General features: G+C 52.3%; 1 protein-coding gene across 7 annotated transcripts; it reads right to left on the minus strand.

The window, feature by feature from the left end:
• Positions 1-6121: 6121 nt before the first annotated feature.
• LOC128328554 (outer dense fiber protein 3-like) lies at positions 6122-16904 on the minus strand. Of its 7 annotated transcripts, none has more exons than XM_053258643.1 (9): positions 16768-16904; positions 14802-14851; positions 14127-14185; positions 12155-12299; positions 11728-11931; positions 10110-10211; positions 8378-8499; positions 7570-7710; positions 6122-6842 (listed from the first exon to the last, which is right to left on the minus strand). In XM_053258643.1, exons 4-9 carry the CDS (start codon positions 12261-12263, stop codon positions 6762-6764), a joined length of 759 nt encoding a protein of 252 aa, XP_053114618.1. In that variant the 5' UTR covers positions 12264-12299; positions 14127-14185; positions 14802-14851; positions 16768-16904; the 3' UTR covers positions 6122-6761. The 7 variants fall into 7 exon arrangements, with proteins under 7 accessions (XP_053114618.1, XP_053114619.1, XP_053114617.1 ...); XM_053258644.1 differs by lacking the exon at positions 16768-16904 and adding an exon at positions 16626-16696; XM_053258642.1 differs by lacking the exon at positions 16768-16904 and adding an exon at positions 16193-16291.
• Positions 16905-17692: the final 788 nt, after the last annotated feature.

The following is a 17692-nucleotide window of genomic DNA, read 5'->3' on the forward strand; positions in this document are numbered from 1 at the left end:
GGGGGGGGGTGTGACTTGAAAATGAGAGCCTTACGTTCTCAAAAGACAAGGAAGCCCGGGATGTGGAATGAGGGGGAAATGCCTTTTCTGAAAGCTGCGCTTTGTAATTACTTTGTTCTCATGGAATGGGAAAGTGTCTTTGCAAAAAGAGTGAGACAGAACTCAGGTTTGCACTGGTCAAGAAATGGTTAATAGAGTTTGCAAGTGTGGAATGGAAAATTCCTTGCTGAGTTACTTATCTGCCAAGGACAGACAGGGTGGGGGAAGAGGGTCCGGGTGTTGCAAACTTCATTAGCATAGGCGTCGAATGATCGGCTTATTCCAAACTGCCCTGCTTCTTAGAATGTGAAAGAATCTTCTCTTCATTTGCTTATCTGTCTGCTGAAGAACCGAAACTTAGGGCAAAGTCCCGCCTCAAGGCAAACACATGTGTAAATGTAATGAATTAATTGGTCCCTCGGGCTGAATGGGGGACGCCCAGCTGTGTAACAATGCCAAGGTATAAAACCCCAAGGCACTGGGTATTTGGCGCGTCTTTCCTGGTCGGCCGGGAGGCACCGGAAAGAGCCACCAGCGCTGGTTTTGGTTCCATAAATGGTGACTATTGCTTCCTTCAATCATCCTTGTCTGTCTGGTTTGTGGTAACTGGGGTCTCCCAGGTAACAGGGATGCCCTGCATCTTGCCTCAGTAGCCCACCCTTCTCCTTGCAGCAGCCTCGTCTCTCCAAGTCACTTGCCAAGGAAAGGCCGCCCCTGCCCAATTGCCGGTCCAGCTCACGCTCCTTCTGGACTCCCTTCTGCATGCATTTTGCTCTCCTTGGGTTAGGGCTGCTGATTAAGCCTTCCTATTAATTATTACCCAGGCCCTGGTGATCCTGACGGAGGAGGGCCAGCTGCTCTTACCGGCCTGAAGGTCCCAGGTTCAACTAATGCGGACAAGCATAAGGCCTGGGTGCCAGATTTGGCCCACTGGGACTGTTTTACTGGCCCTCAGGTATCCTGCAGCAACACAGGAGCTGGAAACTGCCTAATAGTGCCATCTTATGCATGTTTTCTTAGAAATATGTTCCATGGTGTACCCAGTGAGGTTTACTTCTGAGTAAGCATGCCTAGGATTGCAGCCTGAAAGCAGCAACGATTTAGGGAGAGGAGAGGACTTGGGCTTTGTTTGGGGCTGGCAGGCACTCTAGGGGCCCCAGTGGTTGAGCAGGGACAGGACCTACTCTCTGGCCACTATCCTTGGTTGAAACTATTGACAGAGGGAATAGATCCACAAGTAACTAATAATATTTTTATTTTTATGTAATGTGCTAAAAATGGACCTCGGCCCCTGCACGCCAAGTAGAGGATGGTTCCGGCCCACTAGGGCATTTGAGTTGTGCAGCCCTGAGTTAAAGGTATCTCAGGTAGCAGGTTTGGGAGGGAGTCCGGAGGAGGCCTTGTTGGAAGCTGGTCGGGAGAGGAGAGCTGCTCTTGTGGTCACAAGCATGACGGGTCCCCATAGCTAAGCAGGGTCTTCCCTGGTTGCATCTGAATGGGAGACTTGATGTGTGAGCACTGGAAGAGATTCCCCTCAGGGGATGAAGCCACTCTGGGAAGAGCAGAAGGTTCCAAGTTCCCTCCCTGGCAGCATCTCCAAGGTACGACTGAGAGAGATTCCTGCCTGCAGCCTTGGAGAAGCCCCTGCTGCCAGTCTGTGAAGACAATACTGAGCTAGATGGACCAATGGTCTGACTCTGTATATGGCAGTTTCCGGTGTTCCTAAGGGTGATGGAGAAAATTTACTCCCAGGGGGTTCTTTAGTAAGCAGGGGCCACACCGTCCCATCAGATTCAAAGCTTTATTAAGCATATTTACAGCATATTTACTACATGCTGGGCTGTCCATCACGAGGAAAGAAAGCCGCAATTATGGGTGGATATAGAGTATATAAGCAGTGTCCCCTCTAACAGGGATTCCCAGATGTTGTTGACTACAACTCTCAGCTGCAATAGCCTTTGCTTGGGGATGATGGGAGTTGTAGTCAACAACATCTGGGAATCCGTTAGAGGGGTAAAGGTAAAGTGTGCTGTCAAGTCGATTTCAACTCCTGGCGCTCAGAGAGCCCTGATGTTTTCTTTGGTAGAATACAGGAGGAGTTTACCATTGCCTCCTCCTGTGCAGTATGAGAAAATGCCTTTCAGCATTTTCCTATATCGGTGCTGCCCAATATAGCACCAGCTGAGATTTGAACTGGCAACCTTCTGCTTGTTAGTCAAGCATTTCCCCACTGTGACACTTAAGGTGGCTTTGTTAGAGGGGAAACACTGTATATAATTGGGATGTGCATGAATTGATTTTTTTGTTTCAATTTGTACCTGAATCAAAAGACCGCCGATTTGTTTTGGGTCTGAATCTGACACACACACACACACACACACACAAGTGAATCACCCCAGATTCAATTTGTACCCAAATTTTCCAAATCCAAATAGATTCGGATCAAAAAAAGAGGGTCCTGGGGCAAAAGGAGTGGGGGGGGGGTCATGCCCAATGGGTAGAAACTACCGCCCAAATTTCAAAGTAATTGGGCAAAGGGGTGATTTTTAAAGAATGTTTGAAGTTGGCATGTCTTTGGGGCAGATTCGGGGCAGAAAGGTGGTTTGGGGGGCAGAAGTAGATTCTCTGGTAGCAAATGAGAATGGATTCATGGTTTGTCACTGAAAATGAAAAGTCAGGCTGGGCTGACTTCAGCAGAGGGGGGTGGGTGGTAAGGGCGGAGGCTAGAGTCTGTGCCCACTCAGAGCCTGTAGGCTGCTACAGAACAGACACAATCGGCTGCTACTGCTGGACTACTGGGCTGAAGGCGATGGCTGGCTGAAGGCTTTGCTTGTTTAAAGTAAAGTTGGGGTGGGTGGTAAGGGAGGAGGCTAGAGGCTGTGCCCTCTGCCCACTCAGAGCCTGTAGGCCATTTTCTCCGTAGTGCACTGTTTAGTGCACCAACAGCAGCTCTAAACAGTCCCAGGATCACCAGGATCTCCGTCATGCTGGAGGTTATTCTGGCCATACGGTTGCCAGTCCTTCTTCGGGTCTGTAGCCTTCTGGATGGGGGCAGGCCCCTTTCTGCAGTGGGATGCGTGAGTCCAGGTAGTCTTTCCTTCGCACTTGACCACTTTCCGGGCCGTTAACCACACCTGGAAGGACCTGCACACCTTGGGGCCAGACCATTTCCTGTGCTTGGATTTCCTCACCAGGACCCAGTCTCCAGGCTGCAAGCAACGGCAGGCCTTGGCACTCGGTTCAGTTCACACAGCAGCTTACTCTGTCTTGGTCCAGCTGGGCCAGGCTGTCCTGTCCTGCCTTTACCCTGGGTTCAATTCCCACCCTTGGCGGCCTTCCTATGAGTAAGGCCATGGTTCCTATTAGGAGTGTTTTTGCGAGGAAGGGGCATGTCGATGTCAGGCAGGGCATCTGGCCAGGGCAAGCCAGTATCCTTGACAGTCATAGCTGGCCTGGCTTTCAGGTCCAAGTGCCTTCTTTCCACGGAGGCTGAACTCTGAGGATGATAACATGGCGCAGGATTAGCAGACACACTGGGCCTCAATGCTGGTGAAGGGAGCACACCAAAATACAACCACCCCTTTGTTCATGTGGGGCCCCTGGTGGTGCCACATGAACCAAATGCTGAACTAGGGCACGTGGAGCCACAGCACGGCCATCAGGATGGTGCCAGGTGCCACCTGGGGCAGAAGTACAGCCAGTGTGCTCCCAGCGGGGGTGTTCCCCCAGGGAAATGGCCCGCTGTAGGGAGGTCCATTCAGAAGGAGAAGGGAGCTCCAGGAGCTGAGCAGCCAGTACTACTTGCAGACCTAGCGGGCCCTGGTATGCATGCCAGTTTCCTTTCGCAACGGGAGCATTAGAGAAAGTGTGAGCACGACAGTATCCAACAGCAAGTGCAGAAGGGAGCAGCGTGGCTTCCAGGAGTGCAGCGACTAGCTGTGCATGAGAGATGGGTGTACCTGAGGAGGCAATAAAACCCTGTTGCCTCCAAAGTACCCCAAACAAGTGGCAAACCCCCAAGGCATACCTTGAATACACTATGCTCTGGTTCCAAACTCGAGGGTACAGGTGCATGTCCAGCTCAGCTGGCTGTGCACTAGAAATAGGGCTGGCATATTCTAGCTCGCCAAATCCAAGTGCCTAAGCATTAAACAAGGTGCAACTTAAGCCATGGAATCTCCAGAAACTTCGTTCCTGTAAAGCACGTTCCAGTTTTAACAAGTGAGTTTAAAACAGAAAATAGGCACAAGCCAGCAAAGGTGAGGCACTACTAAATTTCATCCCAACGCTTTCAGTGAGGCTTAGTTGTGACTGAGCTGTGTCTGAACTTTGCCCAATTCTTTAAAAAGTGATCTGTTACTCTACTCTATATATGCTAATATTGTCTCGTGAATAGCAGATTACTTGCCAACTATACTAAAAAATCTAGGGTGAAGTTCCAAACAAGTACACTCCAATATGCAACATTGCTTAAAGAGCAGAAGCAATATTTCTTTAGGCAAGTACTCTTAAAAAAAAATCAGCCACAGCATTACAAGATCTTAAGATCTGAGTTGCCTGGTTAATGGGAACTCTCTTGCAAGCTGCTTTATGAAGAGACAATTATTGTTGTTGCATACTCTTGTCTTTATCTTAATCTAATAAACCCTTGTTGGTGAAGTGTGCTACTCTTCATTTTGGGACTGCCTTCGTCACACACCTTTGGGGGCCTAGGACTGCTCAGTCCTTCTTGGGAGGGTTTCCATCCAGCTCTTTACTCACCCACCACCAGGAATCTTATATGGAGAGACTCGCTTGTCCCACATTAAAGCAAAGTGGATGGTGGCAGCCTACTGTGACTCTCTTGCAGTCAAGGATTCACCCCAGTGAACTCCCCCCTTCTCCTCTGGCTCTGGTAGGAGTCATGGCAGTGAGGAATTGCCCCCAAGGGCACGCAAGGAGGAAGGCTCCCCACAGACCATCATTGCTCTGGGCACAGAGATCACAAGCCCAGACGTGAAGCTGCCTCCTCTAACAACATGGAGGATTGGGGGCTGGGGTGCATTGTCTGACCCTCAGAAATCCCATGATGCACTGTACAAATGCATGGTGCATTGTGGGTATTCCTCCGGCGTCAGGTGGGGGCCCTGCTGTCTTCCAGCCCTGGCTGCAAGCTGCCAGTGCGATAAAAAAAGACGATAAAAAAATGGGGCTAAAGGAGCGCTCGTCCCCTTAACCCTGTTTAAGAGGCTGGCCTCTTTGTGCGATTTGCCTCCATGATCAGGCACAATCCTGGTGGCCTTTATGATCCGCCAAGACTGGGCTTGGCTTCCTTAGCCTGGTTTTGGCCGATCATAAGAACAGCCTCAGTGGCTGAGTCCAGACTTCCCAGGTTCACGCCCCAGTATCTCCACCGAAAAGGGACAATCCAGCACTGCTCAACGTCTTCTTTTTTCCAGAGTAGCACCAAGTAGGTCCAGCCATCTCCAGCAGTAAAGAGGGGAATGCTGTGTGGGTGAACATGTGGAAGAGCTTCTTATCCAGAAGAACCAATCAGCATTGGAAGAACTCTGGGAAACTCCTTTGTTGAGGCGTTGAGGCCAAGAGGGCCACCATCATTCAGGAACACTACACAGACCAGGGTGGACCAGGCTTGTGTCCCAGCTCTAGGTATACAAAGTTAACCACTCGAGTAATGGTTGTATAGTGAAGGCTGTGCACCTGCTGTGATTCTGCACAGCCACAAGTGTAGACTGTGGCCTTGACTCAAAGTCCAGTTTCCTAAGGACCTCAGCTACCCATTGAAAAAGTACCAAGCTTCCAGCCCAGGTAACCTGCAATTTATTGGGGCTGGGGCTGGTGGGAGTTGTAGTTCAACAACAGCTGGAGAACCAAGGCTCCCTATCCCTGCTCTAGCCCTTCTTCTTGCAAAACTCTGGGGTTATTCTCACGATCAACAAAAATCGGGCCTGGCAAGCCAAGCCTCAGAAGCCAGAAGATGGGCTGGCTAAGATTTCCAGTGGTCAGAGAGTGTGGCTTAGAATTAGAAATGCTCTGCAAATGTGTCTAGTTTACACAATTCCCACAGGTCACAAAATTCTGCTTTTCGGAGTGCAGGACCTTTATTTATTTTTTTAAAAGCACACACAGCCCTAAGGATGGGCGATCAGGATGGGAAACCAGGCCTCCTTGACCCCCAACCCACCCACTGAGACTGATTCTCCCTCCAGTAGATTCTTTCCCCACTCTTCAGGGACAACCCTTCTATGTGGCGCGGTGAGGCAGTCACCTCAGGCAGCAGGTTTTGGGGGTGCCAGTGACACAGGATGCCCGCCTGCCCCCTCCCCCCTTAAACACAAAAAGGGGAGGAGGGGGAGGAGGGTGTGCATGGGAAAGCGGCATTTGGCACTCTGCCTTGGGGGCACAGAGGTCTTGAGCCTCCACGAAGCAGTGAAAGGGAATCCTCAGGCACCCTGGCCTTGCCTCGGCCACCCGACCTTCCAAAACAGTTGTGAGGTAGCCACTTACCAAGGTGCAATCGAGCCAGAGAATCTGGGGGAAATCTGGAGGTGCTGCACCTTCCTCATCTCCCCAGGGAGTCCGGGGGGGGCGCCCTGTGTGCCCTGGTGAATCCACCCCCCTCCCACATGCCCAAAGCTGCCAACACCCCCTCCTGGGGAGATCCAAGCATTTCCAGGCGGACATTTCTTCTTGACTAGCCCATCCCTGCCGATGGGGCTGGCTCATTCGGCCACATCCACGATGAGCGGAGCCACGTAGTCGGAGTGGCGGATCCCGAAGGTCAAGCCACGGTGCTGGATGTACTGCAGGGGAGAGGAGAGAAGAGCAGGACCGACCGATGCAGACGGAGGTGAGAGAACAGGCAGCCCCAGTGAACAGAGCCTTTGGATGCGTCCCTGAAGAGAGCCATCGACCCAGCCAGCCAATCTGGGGGACACATCCTTGGCCTATTTCCACTCATACCTAACACACACCATACGCAAACTGGCCCTCTTCTCTGCAGTTCTGACACCACTTTTTATCGCCTTTGCAAGGACAGAAATGGTTCTGAGCGAGCTCTCTCTGGGTGGGGCTGGACGTTCCACCCAGAACCACATGCTACCAATCCCACGTCTGCAGAGGTGACAGGAAGTGTGTGTGGGGGGGGCTGCTTAACCCCTTCCAGCTCTGATGTTGGGGCACACGGCACCTCCCCTGCCCTGCCACCCCATAACATTCACACTCCTGCTGCAGAACTGCCCCCCACATGTGTGCACGCACACACACGCCTCACAAGCAAGCCCCACCAAGCCTCTCTGTGCCCCGCCCTTAGGGTTGCCATCTTCTGGCTTTCCAAATCATTATGTAATTGGCTGGAAAATAATTTCTGAGCAGAAGAGGGACTGCACGTTTTGCTCCATCACTCCACTTCTATAAGGGCTAGAGCTTAGCTTTTTAAAAAATGAAAGCTGAAATCTGGGTGGGCAAAGCAAGCTGGGTGAGGTGCTTAAAATCCAGGGGGCAGGGCAACTCCACACACACACCCCTCACCTTCTCTGGGCTGTAGGCTCCCGGGCCCGGCTTGAGAGTGTTGTCTCCTGGAGGCACATTGCGCGCCAGCATGCTGTATTGGGGCGGGCGGTTCTTGTAGATGCTGGGATCCACCAAGTGGTAGTTGCAGGGCCCTGGGGTCTGCCGCACAAGGAGGGCCAAGGGTCACGACAAGCAGGTCCTTCACCACCCAATACGTCCTCCCCTCCTGGCATCCCCTGGGATCTCCCCTGCCTCGCTGCCCTCTTTGGCCTAAGCGTCTATGAACACAAGGAAGTTGGGAGCGGGACAGCAGGCGCAACCTTGCTCTCTGCACTCTGCTCACAAAGTTGTCCTGAGCAGAATTGAAATTTGCAGCTGAGGCAAGCTTTCCAAGAACTGGCCTTGCTCAGTTAAGGCGATGCACTTTGCAGTTCAGCTCAGCCGAAGGCCAGCTAAAGTAGAGGTTGCAACACCTGAGCTGCTGAATTGAAAAAGAGCCCTTGGAAAGAGCTCCGCCCCTTTGCAGGGGAAAGAAGGTGAACTGTGCTAAACCTGAGTGCCTAAATATTCTTACCCACTGGCCTCACAAACTTTGGCACTGTTGTCACCAGACTAGACTTTACAAACAGAATGGGATAATAAAGATTTGTATTAAAATAAGGATAATTCAAGCAATTGTATTTCGGAATGTGATCTAAGTCATTGGACATATTGAAATAGCTCCTCTAGTTTTCTTGGTTTTGCTTTCATCATGAAGCCACCTCCCAAGCCAGGAGGGAAACCCACCTCTCCCAGAGTCTCATAGCTGGACAGGCCCACCGCTCACCTTGGAGAGGTCCTCGTAAAAGCTTCCAATCATGTTGCGTCCAAAGATGGAGTGGTTGGGAGCTGAGCTCTTGTTGACCACATTGGGCCCCAGCATGGGAGGGAGCCCATAGGCCGCTGGCCCTGGTGTGGAGAGGAGGGAATCAGTGAAAACTCAGAAGCACATAGATAAAAACCAGGAGTTCAAGGCTAGCAGGATTTTCTGCCTCCCTAACCCAGGGAAGTCACCTGGGAGAGAGAGAATGAGAAGAACGATCTTTTCTTTGGGCAGCCAGAAAGTCTGGAAGGGCTTCTGTGAGGCCAGAGGAGACCATGGAGAGTCTCCAGTGGGAAGCGTGGGGGCCTCCGGGCTCAACCGACCCCACTTCCTGCTCCGTGACACACACATCCCGGGGTCATGGGAACATAGGAATCCGCCATAGACAGAGTCCCTGCTAACTTAGCAAAGAGACACCTATTAAAATGGTGGGTCTCTTAGATTTAGCAGGGGGAGAGCAACTGGTCCTATCCAGCCCCAGCACAGCATCCCTCAAGTGGCTGGTCGTGGTGTCTACCTTATGATTCCTTTTAGATTGTGATCCCTTTGAGGACAGGCAGCCATCTTATTCACGCATTTATTTTTCTGTGTAAACCGTTTTGAGAACTTTGGTTGAAGAGCGGTATATAAATATTCAGAGGAGGAGGAGTCAGAGCATAGGTCCATCTAGATCAGTATGTCTACACAGACTGCTAGCGGCTTCTCCAAGGTTGCAGGTGGGAGTCTCTCCCGCCTTACAGTGCTCACATGTAGTCTCCCATTCAGATATAAGCCAGGGTAGACCCTGCTTAGCAAAGGGGACAGGTCATGCTTGCTACCACCAGACCAGCTCTCCTCCAGTCCTAACCTTCCACCATGGCCTGCTTCAGCTGCCCTCACTCGTCGTGGCCAGCTACCTTGTCCACAAATGGCTGCAAAGTGGCACAAATAGAATTCTTCTTGGAGAACAGCCTGCAGAGGGGGCTAGACTCCCACCCACAAGATCTGTAGGGGGCCCTGAGCACCGCAGGGCCAGTGATATGCTCAGTGCTGCCTGTAGTTTGGCCCCAAGGCTCTGGCTGTGCCAACCATTTGCAGGCACTAGTCTCTGGGCCTGCCTTCAGAGCTGGGACTGGCCAAAGGTCCATGGGATGGCAGCAGGGAAGACTTTGCTACTCAGCACCTGCAGGCAGTTGCCTAGGATGGCAAGAGGTGCTTTCCCCACTAGTTGCCTTTCAGAGATATACTGCCTCTGAGCATGGAGGTTCCATTTAGCCATCGTGACTAAAAGCTATTGGTAGGTCTGTCCTCCATCGAGTCCCCTTTTAAAGCCATCTCCAGTGGCCTTGAAACACTGGCTTCCTACATTAAGTATGCACTGTGTGAAGGCGGACTTCCTTTTATCAGTCCTAAAGCTCCTGCCAACCCATTTCATTGGATGGCCCACTGCAGCGTAAGCAGACCTGACAAACCGCAGCCCTAGTTCATTTTTTAAAAGTTCCCGCCCAGAGGGGGATACTGCTGGGCTAGATGGACCGAGGGCCTGATTCAGTGCAAGGCAAGTTCATTTCTTCCTATCCAGCCACTTCAATGGATCCATCACCGAAAGGGGAGCTAAACTGATTCCAGCAAGGGGGGCTAAACTGATTTTTCAGAATACAAGGAGAAAGGGGGGGGAACCATCTCCCGGGCCCTGTTCCACCCTCTTTCCAATCACCTGGTGTATGGTCATCCGCAAACCCCTTTGTCCGTGAAGCCAGGGAGTAGGCGGGAGCGGAGGCGAAGGCCCACCGGCCAGATTTCTCTGGGGAATAGCAACCTGTGGAAAGGAAAGAGGCAGGAGTCTTTCCGGGCAGAGAATGGGGCCGAACTCACGACGCAGGCTACAGATTGCTTCACAGAACCCGAAAGGGGGTGGACAAGGGCGCCCCTGGCAGGAGAGGAGCTGGGCTGCACGAGGCCTGGGGAGCAGCTGGGCAGGAGCCCGAGACACCCAGTCAGGAGGCCTTGAAGCTCAGTCCTGGGCAGGGTGGAGAGAGAAGCCCAAAGGCAAAGCCCAAAGGAAGGCAGAGACTGGAGAGGGAGATTTGGGCACTACAGGAGGAAGTGGAGGAGCGGTAGGGTCGCCTTGCCAGCCGCCTCTTGAAACGGCAGCAGGGCACTGAAGCCTCGGGCCCATGGCTTGCCTGCCATCTCTCTATACACTTAGTCGGGGGTTCCCAACCTGTGGTCTTCCAGATGCTGTCGGACTACAACTGCCTTCTCTTACGTCTTGTAACCGCATTACAATTTGATGCCCTCTCTCTATGCCTTTTATGCATTTTTATGCCTTTTACCATTTCTCAGGCATTCAGCCCTTTATGCATTTAGTGTATTATTTACTATCTCTTTACAGAGCATTCTTACCTCTTTTTATGATGCTCCTAATTTTATTCCTACTCCTGATTTTTTTCTTTTATAGCTTTTAAATACATGCTTCTGTTATATGCACCCACAGGTGTTTAATAGAATTATAGTCTTATTTTGAATTGCACTTCTACTTTTGGTCACTTGTAGACCTAAGATAGGTTTGTATCTTGTACTTAGTCATTTACCTACAGGCTTTTAACATTTGTCCTTTTATGTAATCACCCTTTTACTTTATGCTGGTCTAAGACCGTAATAAAGATTGATTGATTGAACTATGGGTGGGGGTGGTGGGGGTTGTAGTCCAGCAACATCTGGAAGACCACAGACTGGAAATGGGAACCCCTGCATTAAATCACCCAGATCAGCTTGTTGAACAGGAAGGCAACTATGACATGGTCTGTACAGCGAGGCTTTGGCAGAAGGACTCCCAGGACTGGAAGACAGAACTCCTTCAAAAAGAATCAATGCAACAAAAGCGGGGGCGGGGGCACATTATACATCAGACAGTCCAGAGAGAGAACATGGTGACCCAACAGAAAGTGTCTGGATGAAAAGAAAACGTGAAGGAAATAACAAACATTGTGGTTTTCTACAGGCTGCCATACTAAGAAGAGGATGTGGATGAACTCCAAAGAGCAACAACTCGGAGGCTGCCATCCTAAATACATTTACAAGGGAGTAAGCCCTACTGAATGCTGTGGGGCTGACTCCCATGTAAGCATGCACGATGGGAGTAGGCTGCAAGTCTCTCTGGCAACATCTAGCCAAAGGGGTATGCGTCCATTTTCATATGATCACCACACTCAGAGTTTCCCTGGCCTTGATCCATGTTTGTGGGGGGCTGGAATCCAACTGCCCTTCCCATTCCCCCCACGCCACCGGGAGGGCATCATGGTGGCTTCCTGTGCCCAGATCCCAAGACTGACCTGGCCCCGGAGTAGAAAAAGCCATGATGTCTCTTGGGCGTCCATAGATGGAGTAAGCAGGAATCCCGCCCTTGCCCCTCATGGTCATGTTGGCCGGAATGAGGTAGCCTGGCCCAGGAGAGCAACTCTCCTGCTCCTGGAAGCGACGGGTGCCAAAGCTGTACGCAGGGGCACGGCAGCGAGAGGGGTCATGTTGCTGGTAGCCTGTGAGGAGGAGGGAGGGAGGGACAGAAGAAAGAGAGAAACAGCGTTATGCAGAGAACCACCATTGATTGAGTTAGTGGTCCACCTTGCTCAGCAGCACCCTCCCTATTGGCAGTGACTGTCTGCAAGGAAGTTCACAGGCAGACTGAGATGGAGATACCCAACCCTGGTGGGTTCACCTCCTGTCGAAGTGCCCACTGCCTGACCCCCAACGCTTTCTCACCTACATTTGTCGGGAGCCCATATTTGGGCCCTGGGCTGCTGTAGAGGGCAGCAATCGGTCCCCTGGGCCGGTGGGGTCGCCAGCTCCCCACCCATACATCCGTGGACATGTCCAATAATTTTCTGCTGCTATCCCACTGCCAGCCCTGAAAGGAGAGTAAGAGAAGAAACCTGAGGGCCAATGCATCCAGTTGGCTAAGCAAGCCACAGAACTGGGGGGCCGAGAAGTGAAACGATAATAAGGGAATTCCTCTGGGACACCTTGCATGGGACTCCTTAGAAGTGTGGCTCAGCAAGCAGTGGCTGGTCTATCTCGTGCCACAAGTGTGCACCCATGTTCCATTGCCTTCTCTTGGAAAAGGCTATAGTGCTGGCACACTGGCCACCAGGAAGGGAACAGCTGCCTACTGCATTTTGGAAGCAAATGGGAGTGGGTGCCATAGACACCTTCCTTTGTGTTATATTTCCAAACAACCTCGGGTGATCCAGCACATAGGAACATAGGAAGCTGCCATATACTGAGTCAGACCATTGGTCTATCTAGCTCAGTATTGTCTTCACAGACTGGCAGCGGCTTCTCCAAGGTTGCAGGCAGAAGTCTCTCTCAGCCCTATCTTGGAGATGCTGCCAGGGAGGGAACTTGGGACCTTCTGCTCTTCCCAGAGCAGCTCCATCCCCTAAGAAGGGGAAGATCTTGCAGTGTTCACACATCAAGTCTCCCATTCATATGCAACCAGGGTGGACCCTGCTTAGCTAAGGGGACAGGTCATGCTTTGCTGCCACAAGACCAGCTCTCCTCCCCAACTACAGATTGGGCAGTAGCTCAGTGGAAGAGCATCCTCTTGGCTTGCAGAAAGGCCCAGCTTCAATCCCTGGCAGCTTCTCCAGGCAGGGCTGGGAGAGATTCCTGTCGGAAACATTAGAGAGACTAGTGTAGACAATATTGAGCTAGATGGACCAATGGTCTGACCCCGGTATAAGGCAGCTCCCTGTGTAACCTCCTGCATCCTTTGGTCTTGCTGTGGGCCTAGATTCCACTCACAAAAAGCTGGCTATCGTGCCGGCAAACCCATCACCCTTGGCAAGGGGCAGTTGCATGGCACAGGGAGCAGACCCCGGGAATGCCTGAAGTCCTCCAGAAGAGGGGCTCATGAATGCTGAGCCCAGGAATCTGGATCCAACACAGAGACTCAAACCCCAACTGGGCCTTCTCTTCTCTGCCGGCATGCCCAGTGCACAGCTGCTCTTCCCAAAGCTGCCTCTGCTGCACCACAGCTCCAGCCAGAGAGACATGGGGATATCAGCAGCTCCCCATGGATGCCCCCACATTTGGGCAAAGCAGTGGGCATATTTTTAAGAGACTGTGCCTGGGGGGGTGCGCGGACGGCGGCGCCTGCCAGGACAGCAGAAAAGGTGACAGCTTGTGGAGGAAGGCTGGCTCCAGGGGGCCAACCAGGGATTGGGGCAGGAGCCCCCAACCATGTAATCAGCCACCACTCTTTTCATGCAGGCATTTGCTCCCTGTACTGCATATACTTTAATGCTCGTGAGCAACTTCCAGCAGGGTTTGTGCCCCCTGTGAGACAGGAGACCAAGGCTGCTTTGAGGCCCTTGGGAGACTTGGCCACGCCTGAGCTCAAACCTTCCATTTCTTGCTTACTCTGCCCTGCAAGACGTCTCATCAGTTTGGCAGCACTCTGAGTTTAGAATGGGTGGCTACTGAAGTTAATACATTGCTGTTATTCTCACCAGGATGTGTGACAGTTTGGCTGCCTAGGGCAGAAGCAGTCGCGTGCATTAATTTTGCTGTTGGCACTGATGTTGTGTTGTTGTTTCATGACATGCTGCCACTGGCCAACCTCTGGCAGAGCTTCATCTTGTCACTGAATTTCATTCCTTGAGTCTGTTTTGTGCTATAGAAGCTAACCATTTCTCTATGCTTACGCCAGGAAATAAATGGCATTTATACTGACCACAAGACGCAGCAGCCTGGATTTCGGCCACAGCCTTGGACTTCAAAGGGATTTCCTTCCTAGAAAGAGGAAGTTACAATTGGGGTGAGAGTTCCCTATGTTTATGTGCTCTTGGGCTAGTTTCTACTACCACTGCTTTAGTAGTAGTTAGTTCCCCGCTAACTGAGCAAAGAGATACCTGTTAAAGTCGTGGTTCTCTTATACTGAGCAGGGGGAGAGCAACTGGCCCTCTCCATCCCCAGCACAGCATCCCTCCAGTGGCTGTTGCTGGTATCTGCCTTATGTTTCATTTTTGATTGTGAGCCCTTTGGGGACAGGTGGCTATCTTATGTATGTATTATTTATGTTTCTATGTAAACCACTTTGAGAACTTTGGCTGAAGAGCAGTATATAAATATTCATAGTAGTAGTATTAGTACTTGTATTATTTTCTCTATTAGGAGGAAATAATACAAGATGCTTTAGCCAAAAGGGATGAGGGAATTAAAATAAATGGCATCAACATTAACAAGCTATGCTGATGACACAGTCATTTTAGCTACTTCCCAGGAAGACTTACAAAACCTAGTCACAGAAATAACAACAAAAAGTGAAGAAATGGCCTTAAAATAAAGGCCAGAAAGACTAAAACAATGCAATGATGAAAATCAAGACCAAGTAGAAAAATACCGTTACCTAAGGAAAAACCTTTATCATGACGATGACCAAACAAAAGAAACCCGAAGCTGCAAAAGACAAGCAAAAACAAAATTTAACCAAATGAAGATTTTCCTCTGCGAGATTAAACTAGATTTGCATCTCAGAATCAGAATGATAAAATGCTACATTTGATCTCTTCTCCTGGATGGATCTGAAACCCGGACCATCAAGAAAGAAGCACATAAGAAACTGGAAGCCTTTAAGATGTGGCATCTCAGAAGAATACTCAGGATTAAATGGACCAGCAGAACAACGGAGAAGTCCTTCAAAAAGCAAAAACATATAAACAAATAATACAGACAATCAAAATATGTAAACTGGTATATTGTGGGCATATCCTCAGAGAAGTAAATTATCAGTTAACACAGAAGGAAAGCTAGCATGAAACAGATCAAGAGGAAGGAGGAAGGAGGGAGGGATGGAGCACCTGAAAGAATGGACACGGAAGATATCACCCACAATTCTAGGGAACACAGTCTATGTTTTTTTGCTGGCCAACAACCCCCCAATCAGAGAAGGCACATGGAGACACAGTACTACTACTACTGCTATGAATATTTATATACCACTCTTCAACCAAAGTTCACAAAGTGGTTTACATAGAAAAATAAATACATAAGAAGATGTCTACCTGTCCCCAAAGGGGTCATGATTGAAAAAGAAACGCAAGGCAGATACCAGCAACAGCCACTAGAGGGATGCTGTGCTGGGGTTGGAGAGGGCCAGTTGCTCTCCCCCTGCTCAATATAAGAGAACCACCACTTTAATAGGTGTCTCTTTGCCTAGTTAGCAGGGCTAACGGAGTTTCCTGAAGGTGTTCAAAACCGCAGACCACACATCCCAGAGTGGCTGATGACAGTCTCTGGGCAGGATCCTGCAGGCTGCCTCCTCTGCCTGGCCCGGTTGCTAGGCCATCAGGGACAACAAAGGCGACTCTGCTCTGCCCTTGTGCTGGGCCTGGGGCTAGTTGGAGTGCGTGCCCAGCACGCACATACACGAGAACCGGGAAGGTTCAAGACAAGGCTTGTGCAGGATCCGCACAAGCGGACAAGGAGCCCGTGGGGACAGCTGTGTGAGGGGCTGCTACCAGGGAAAGCGCACGCCATGATCCTCCAGGTGCATTGCAAAGTCACAGGAGATACAGAAGAGGAATGCTTGGCTCATGTGGGTCAGCCACCGGGGCGGGGGCAGTCGTGGTCCGGGCACCTCCTGAGTGGCGTCCACTGGTTGCAGCAGGGCAGGCAGAGAGCTGGAGGGACGGAGCGAGGCTCTCAGTCCTTGGCGGGCTCTGAGGCCAACCGAGCCGTGGAGCCTCCCCCCTCCACCACCACCAGCCGCTGCCAGGAGAGACCTGGAGGGAAGAATACCTGCAGCCCCGATCCCCGCCCGCGCGCAGGAGAACGGGCTCCCGCTCCGCCGCCTCCTCCCTCCTCGCCTCGGCAGACGGATGACCTCGGCCGCTCTTCGTGACCTGACTCGGGCCCGCCTTGTCGGAAGAGAGCCTGCCTGCACCGAGGACGCTCCCGAAGCTGCAAGGCCATTTCCTCTGGAGAGGCAGCCGGCGCGGAGGGCTGCTCCCGCCCCCTCCTCGGGGCCGCTCTTCCTCTGCCCGCAAACCAGCACCACACCAGAGCCCCAAAGGCACTGGGCTCCCCCTCCCGCCCCAGCCCCACCAGCACCAGCGAGGCGGGCGCTCCAGCCGCCGGGGGAAAGAGCGCAGCCCCCGGAGCCGCGCAAGGCTTGCGGACGGGGGAGGCCCCCCTCCCGCGTGGGAGAGAGCGCCCAGAGGGGCCCGGCCACCTTCTCGGGAGGCAGCGGTGCGGAGCAGCCGCCGGTCCGGTCCGCTCCGGTCCTTCCTCAGCCGACCGAGACACGCGCAGAGGAAGGCAGGCAGGCAGGCAGGCAGGCGCCGGCTGGAGTCGCGCGTGGGCGCAGCACCGACCTGGAGGAGGCGGACTGCAGCGAAGCGGCCCCAGCGCTGGCACCCGCGGGAGCTGCAAGGGGGCCGCACTCCGGGCGAGGCAGCCGGGCAGGAGCTCCCCTCCAGCCCCAGCAATGTGTACAGCGCGGTCTCCCGGCAACCCGCCCCGCCTCCTCGTCGTGCCTGCCGGGGCCCGCGGCTCCTCCCGGCAGCGGCGGCGGCGGCGGCGGCGGCAGCAGCTCCGAGCGCCGCGCCTGCCCCGCCAGCCAGCGCGCTCCACGGCTCCGCTTCTCAGGATGCCGCCGCTCCGGCGCGCCTTCGGGCAGGCATTGGGGCAGCGCGGCTCTCGTGTGCCTCTTCGAGGAAGGCTCCTCGGCAGCTGTGCAGCCTGCCTAGAGCCACTACAAGAGATCCGGGGGAAGGAGAAGACCGGGAGAGGGAGAGGGTCGACTCAAGGTGCGGCAGCTGCGAAAAAGGCCAATTCCAGGCTAGGGATCATGAGGAAGGGGGTTGAAAATAAAAAGGCTAACATTATAATGCCCTGATACAAAACTATGATGCGGCCACACCTGGAGTACTGCGTACAATTCTGGTCACCACATCTAAAAAAGGACATTGTTGAACTGGAGAAGGTGCAGAAGAGGGCAACCAAGATGATCAGGGGCCTGGAGCACCTTTCTTACGAGGCAAGGCTACAACACCTGGGGCTTTTTAGTTTAGAAAAAAGACAACTTTCGGGGAGACATGATAGAGGGCTATAAAATCATGCATGGTGTGGAGAAAGTGGAGAGAGAGAAATTCTCTCTCACACATCACACTAGAACCAGAGGTCATCCCATGAAATTGATTGCCAGGAAATTTAGGATCAGGAAACAGAGGTACTTTTTCACACAATGCATCATCAGCTTGTGGAATTCTCTGCCACAAGATGTGGTGACAGCCAACA

This window comes from Hemicordylus capensis, chromosome 5, assembly GCF_027244095.1.
Source record: "Hemicordylus capensis ecotype Gifberg chromosome 5, rHemCap1.1.pri, whole genome shotgun sequence".
In the NCBI taxonomy this organism is placed as follows: domain Eukaryota; kingdom Metazoa; phylum Chordata; class Lepidosauria; order Squamata; family Cordylidae; genus Hemicordylus; species Hemicordylus capensis.

What these genes read in the sequence shown, in the direction of transcription:
- LOC128328554 (XM_053258643.1), bottom strand. Translation starts at nt 12,263, where the DNA reads ATGTCCACGGATGTATGGGTGGGGAGCTGGCGACCCCACCGGCCCAGG. An exon ending in TTTTTCTACTCCGGGGCCAG is followed by an intron (nt 10,212 to 11,727) that starts GTCAGTCTTGGG and finishes TCCTTTCCACAG; the next exon opens with GTTGCTATTCCCCAGAGAAA. An exon ending in GAGCCTACAGCCCAGAGAAG is followed by an intron (nt 6,843 to 7,569) that starts GTGAGGGGTGTG and finishes TCTCCCCTGCAG; the next exon opens with TACATCCAGCACCGTGGCTT.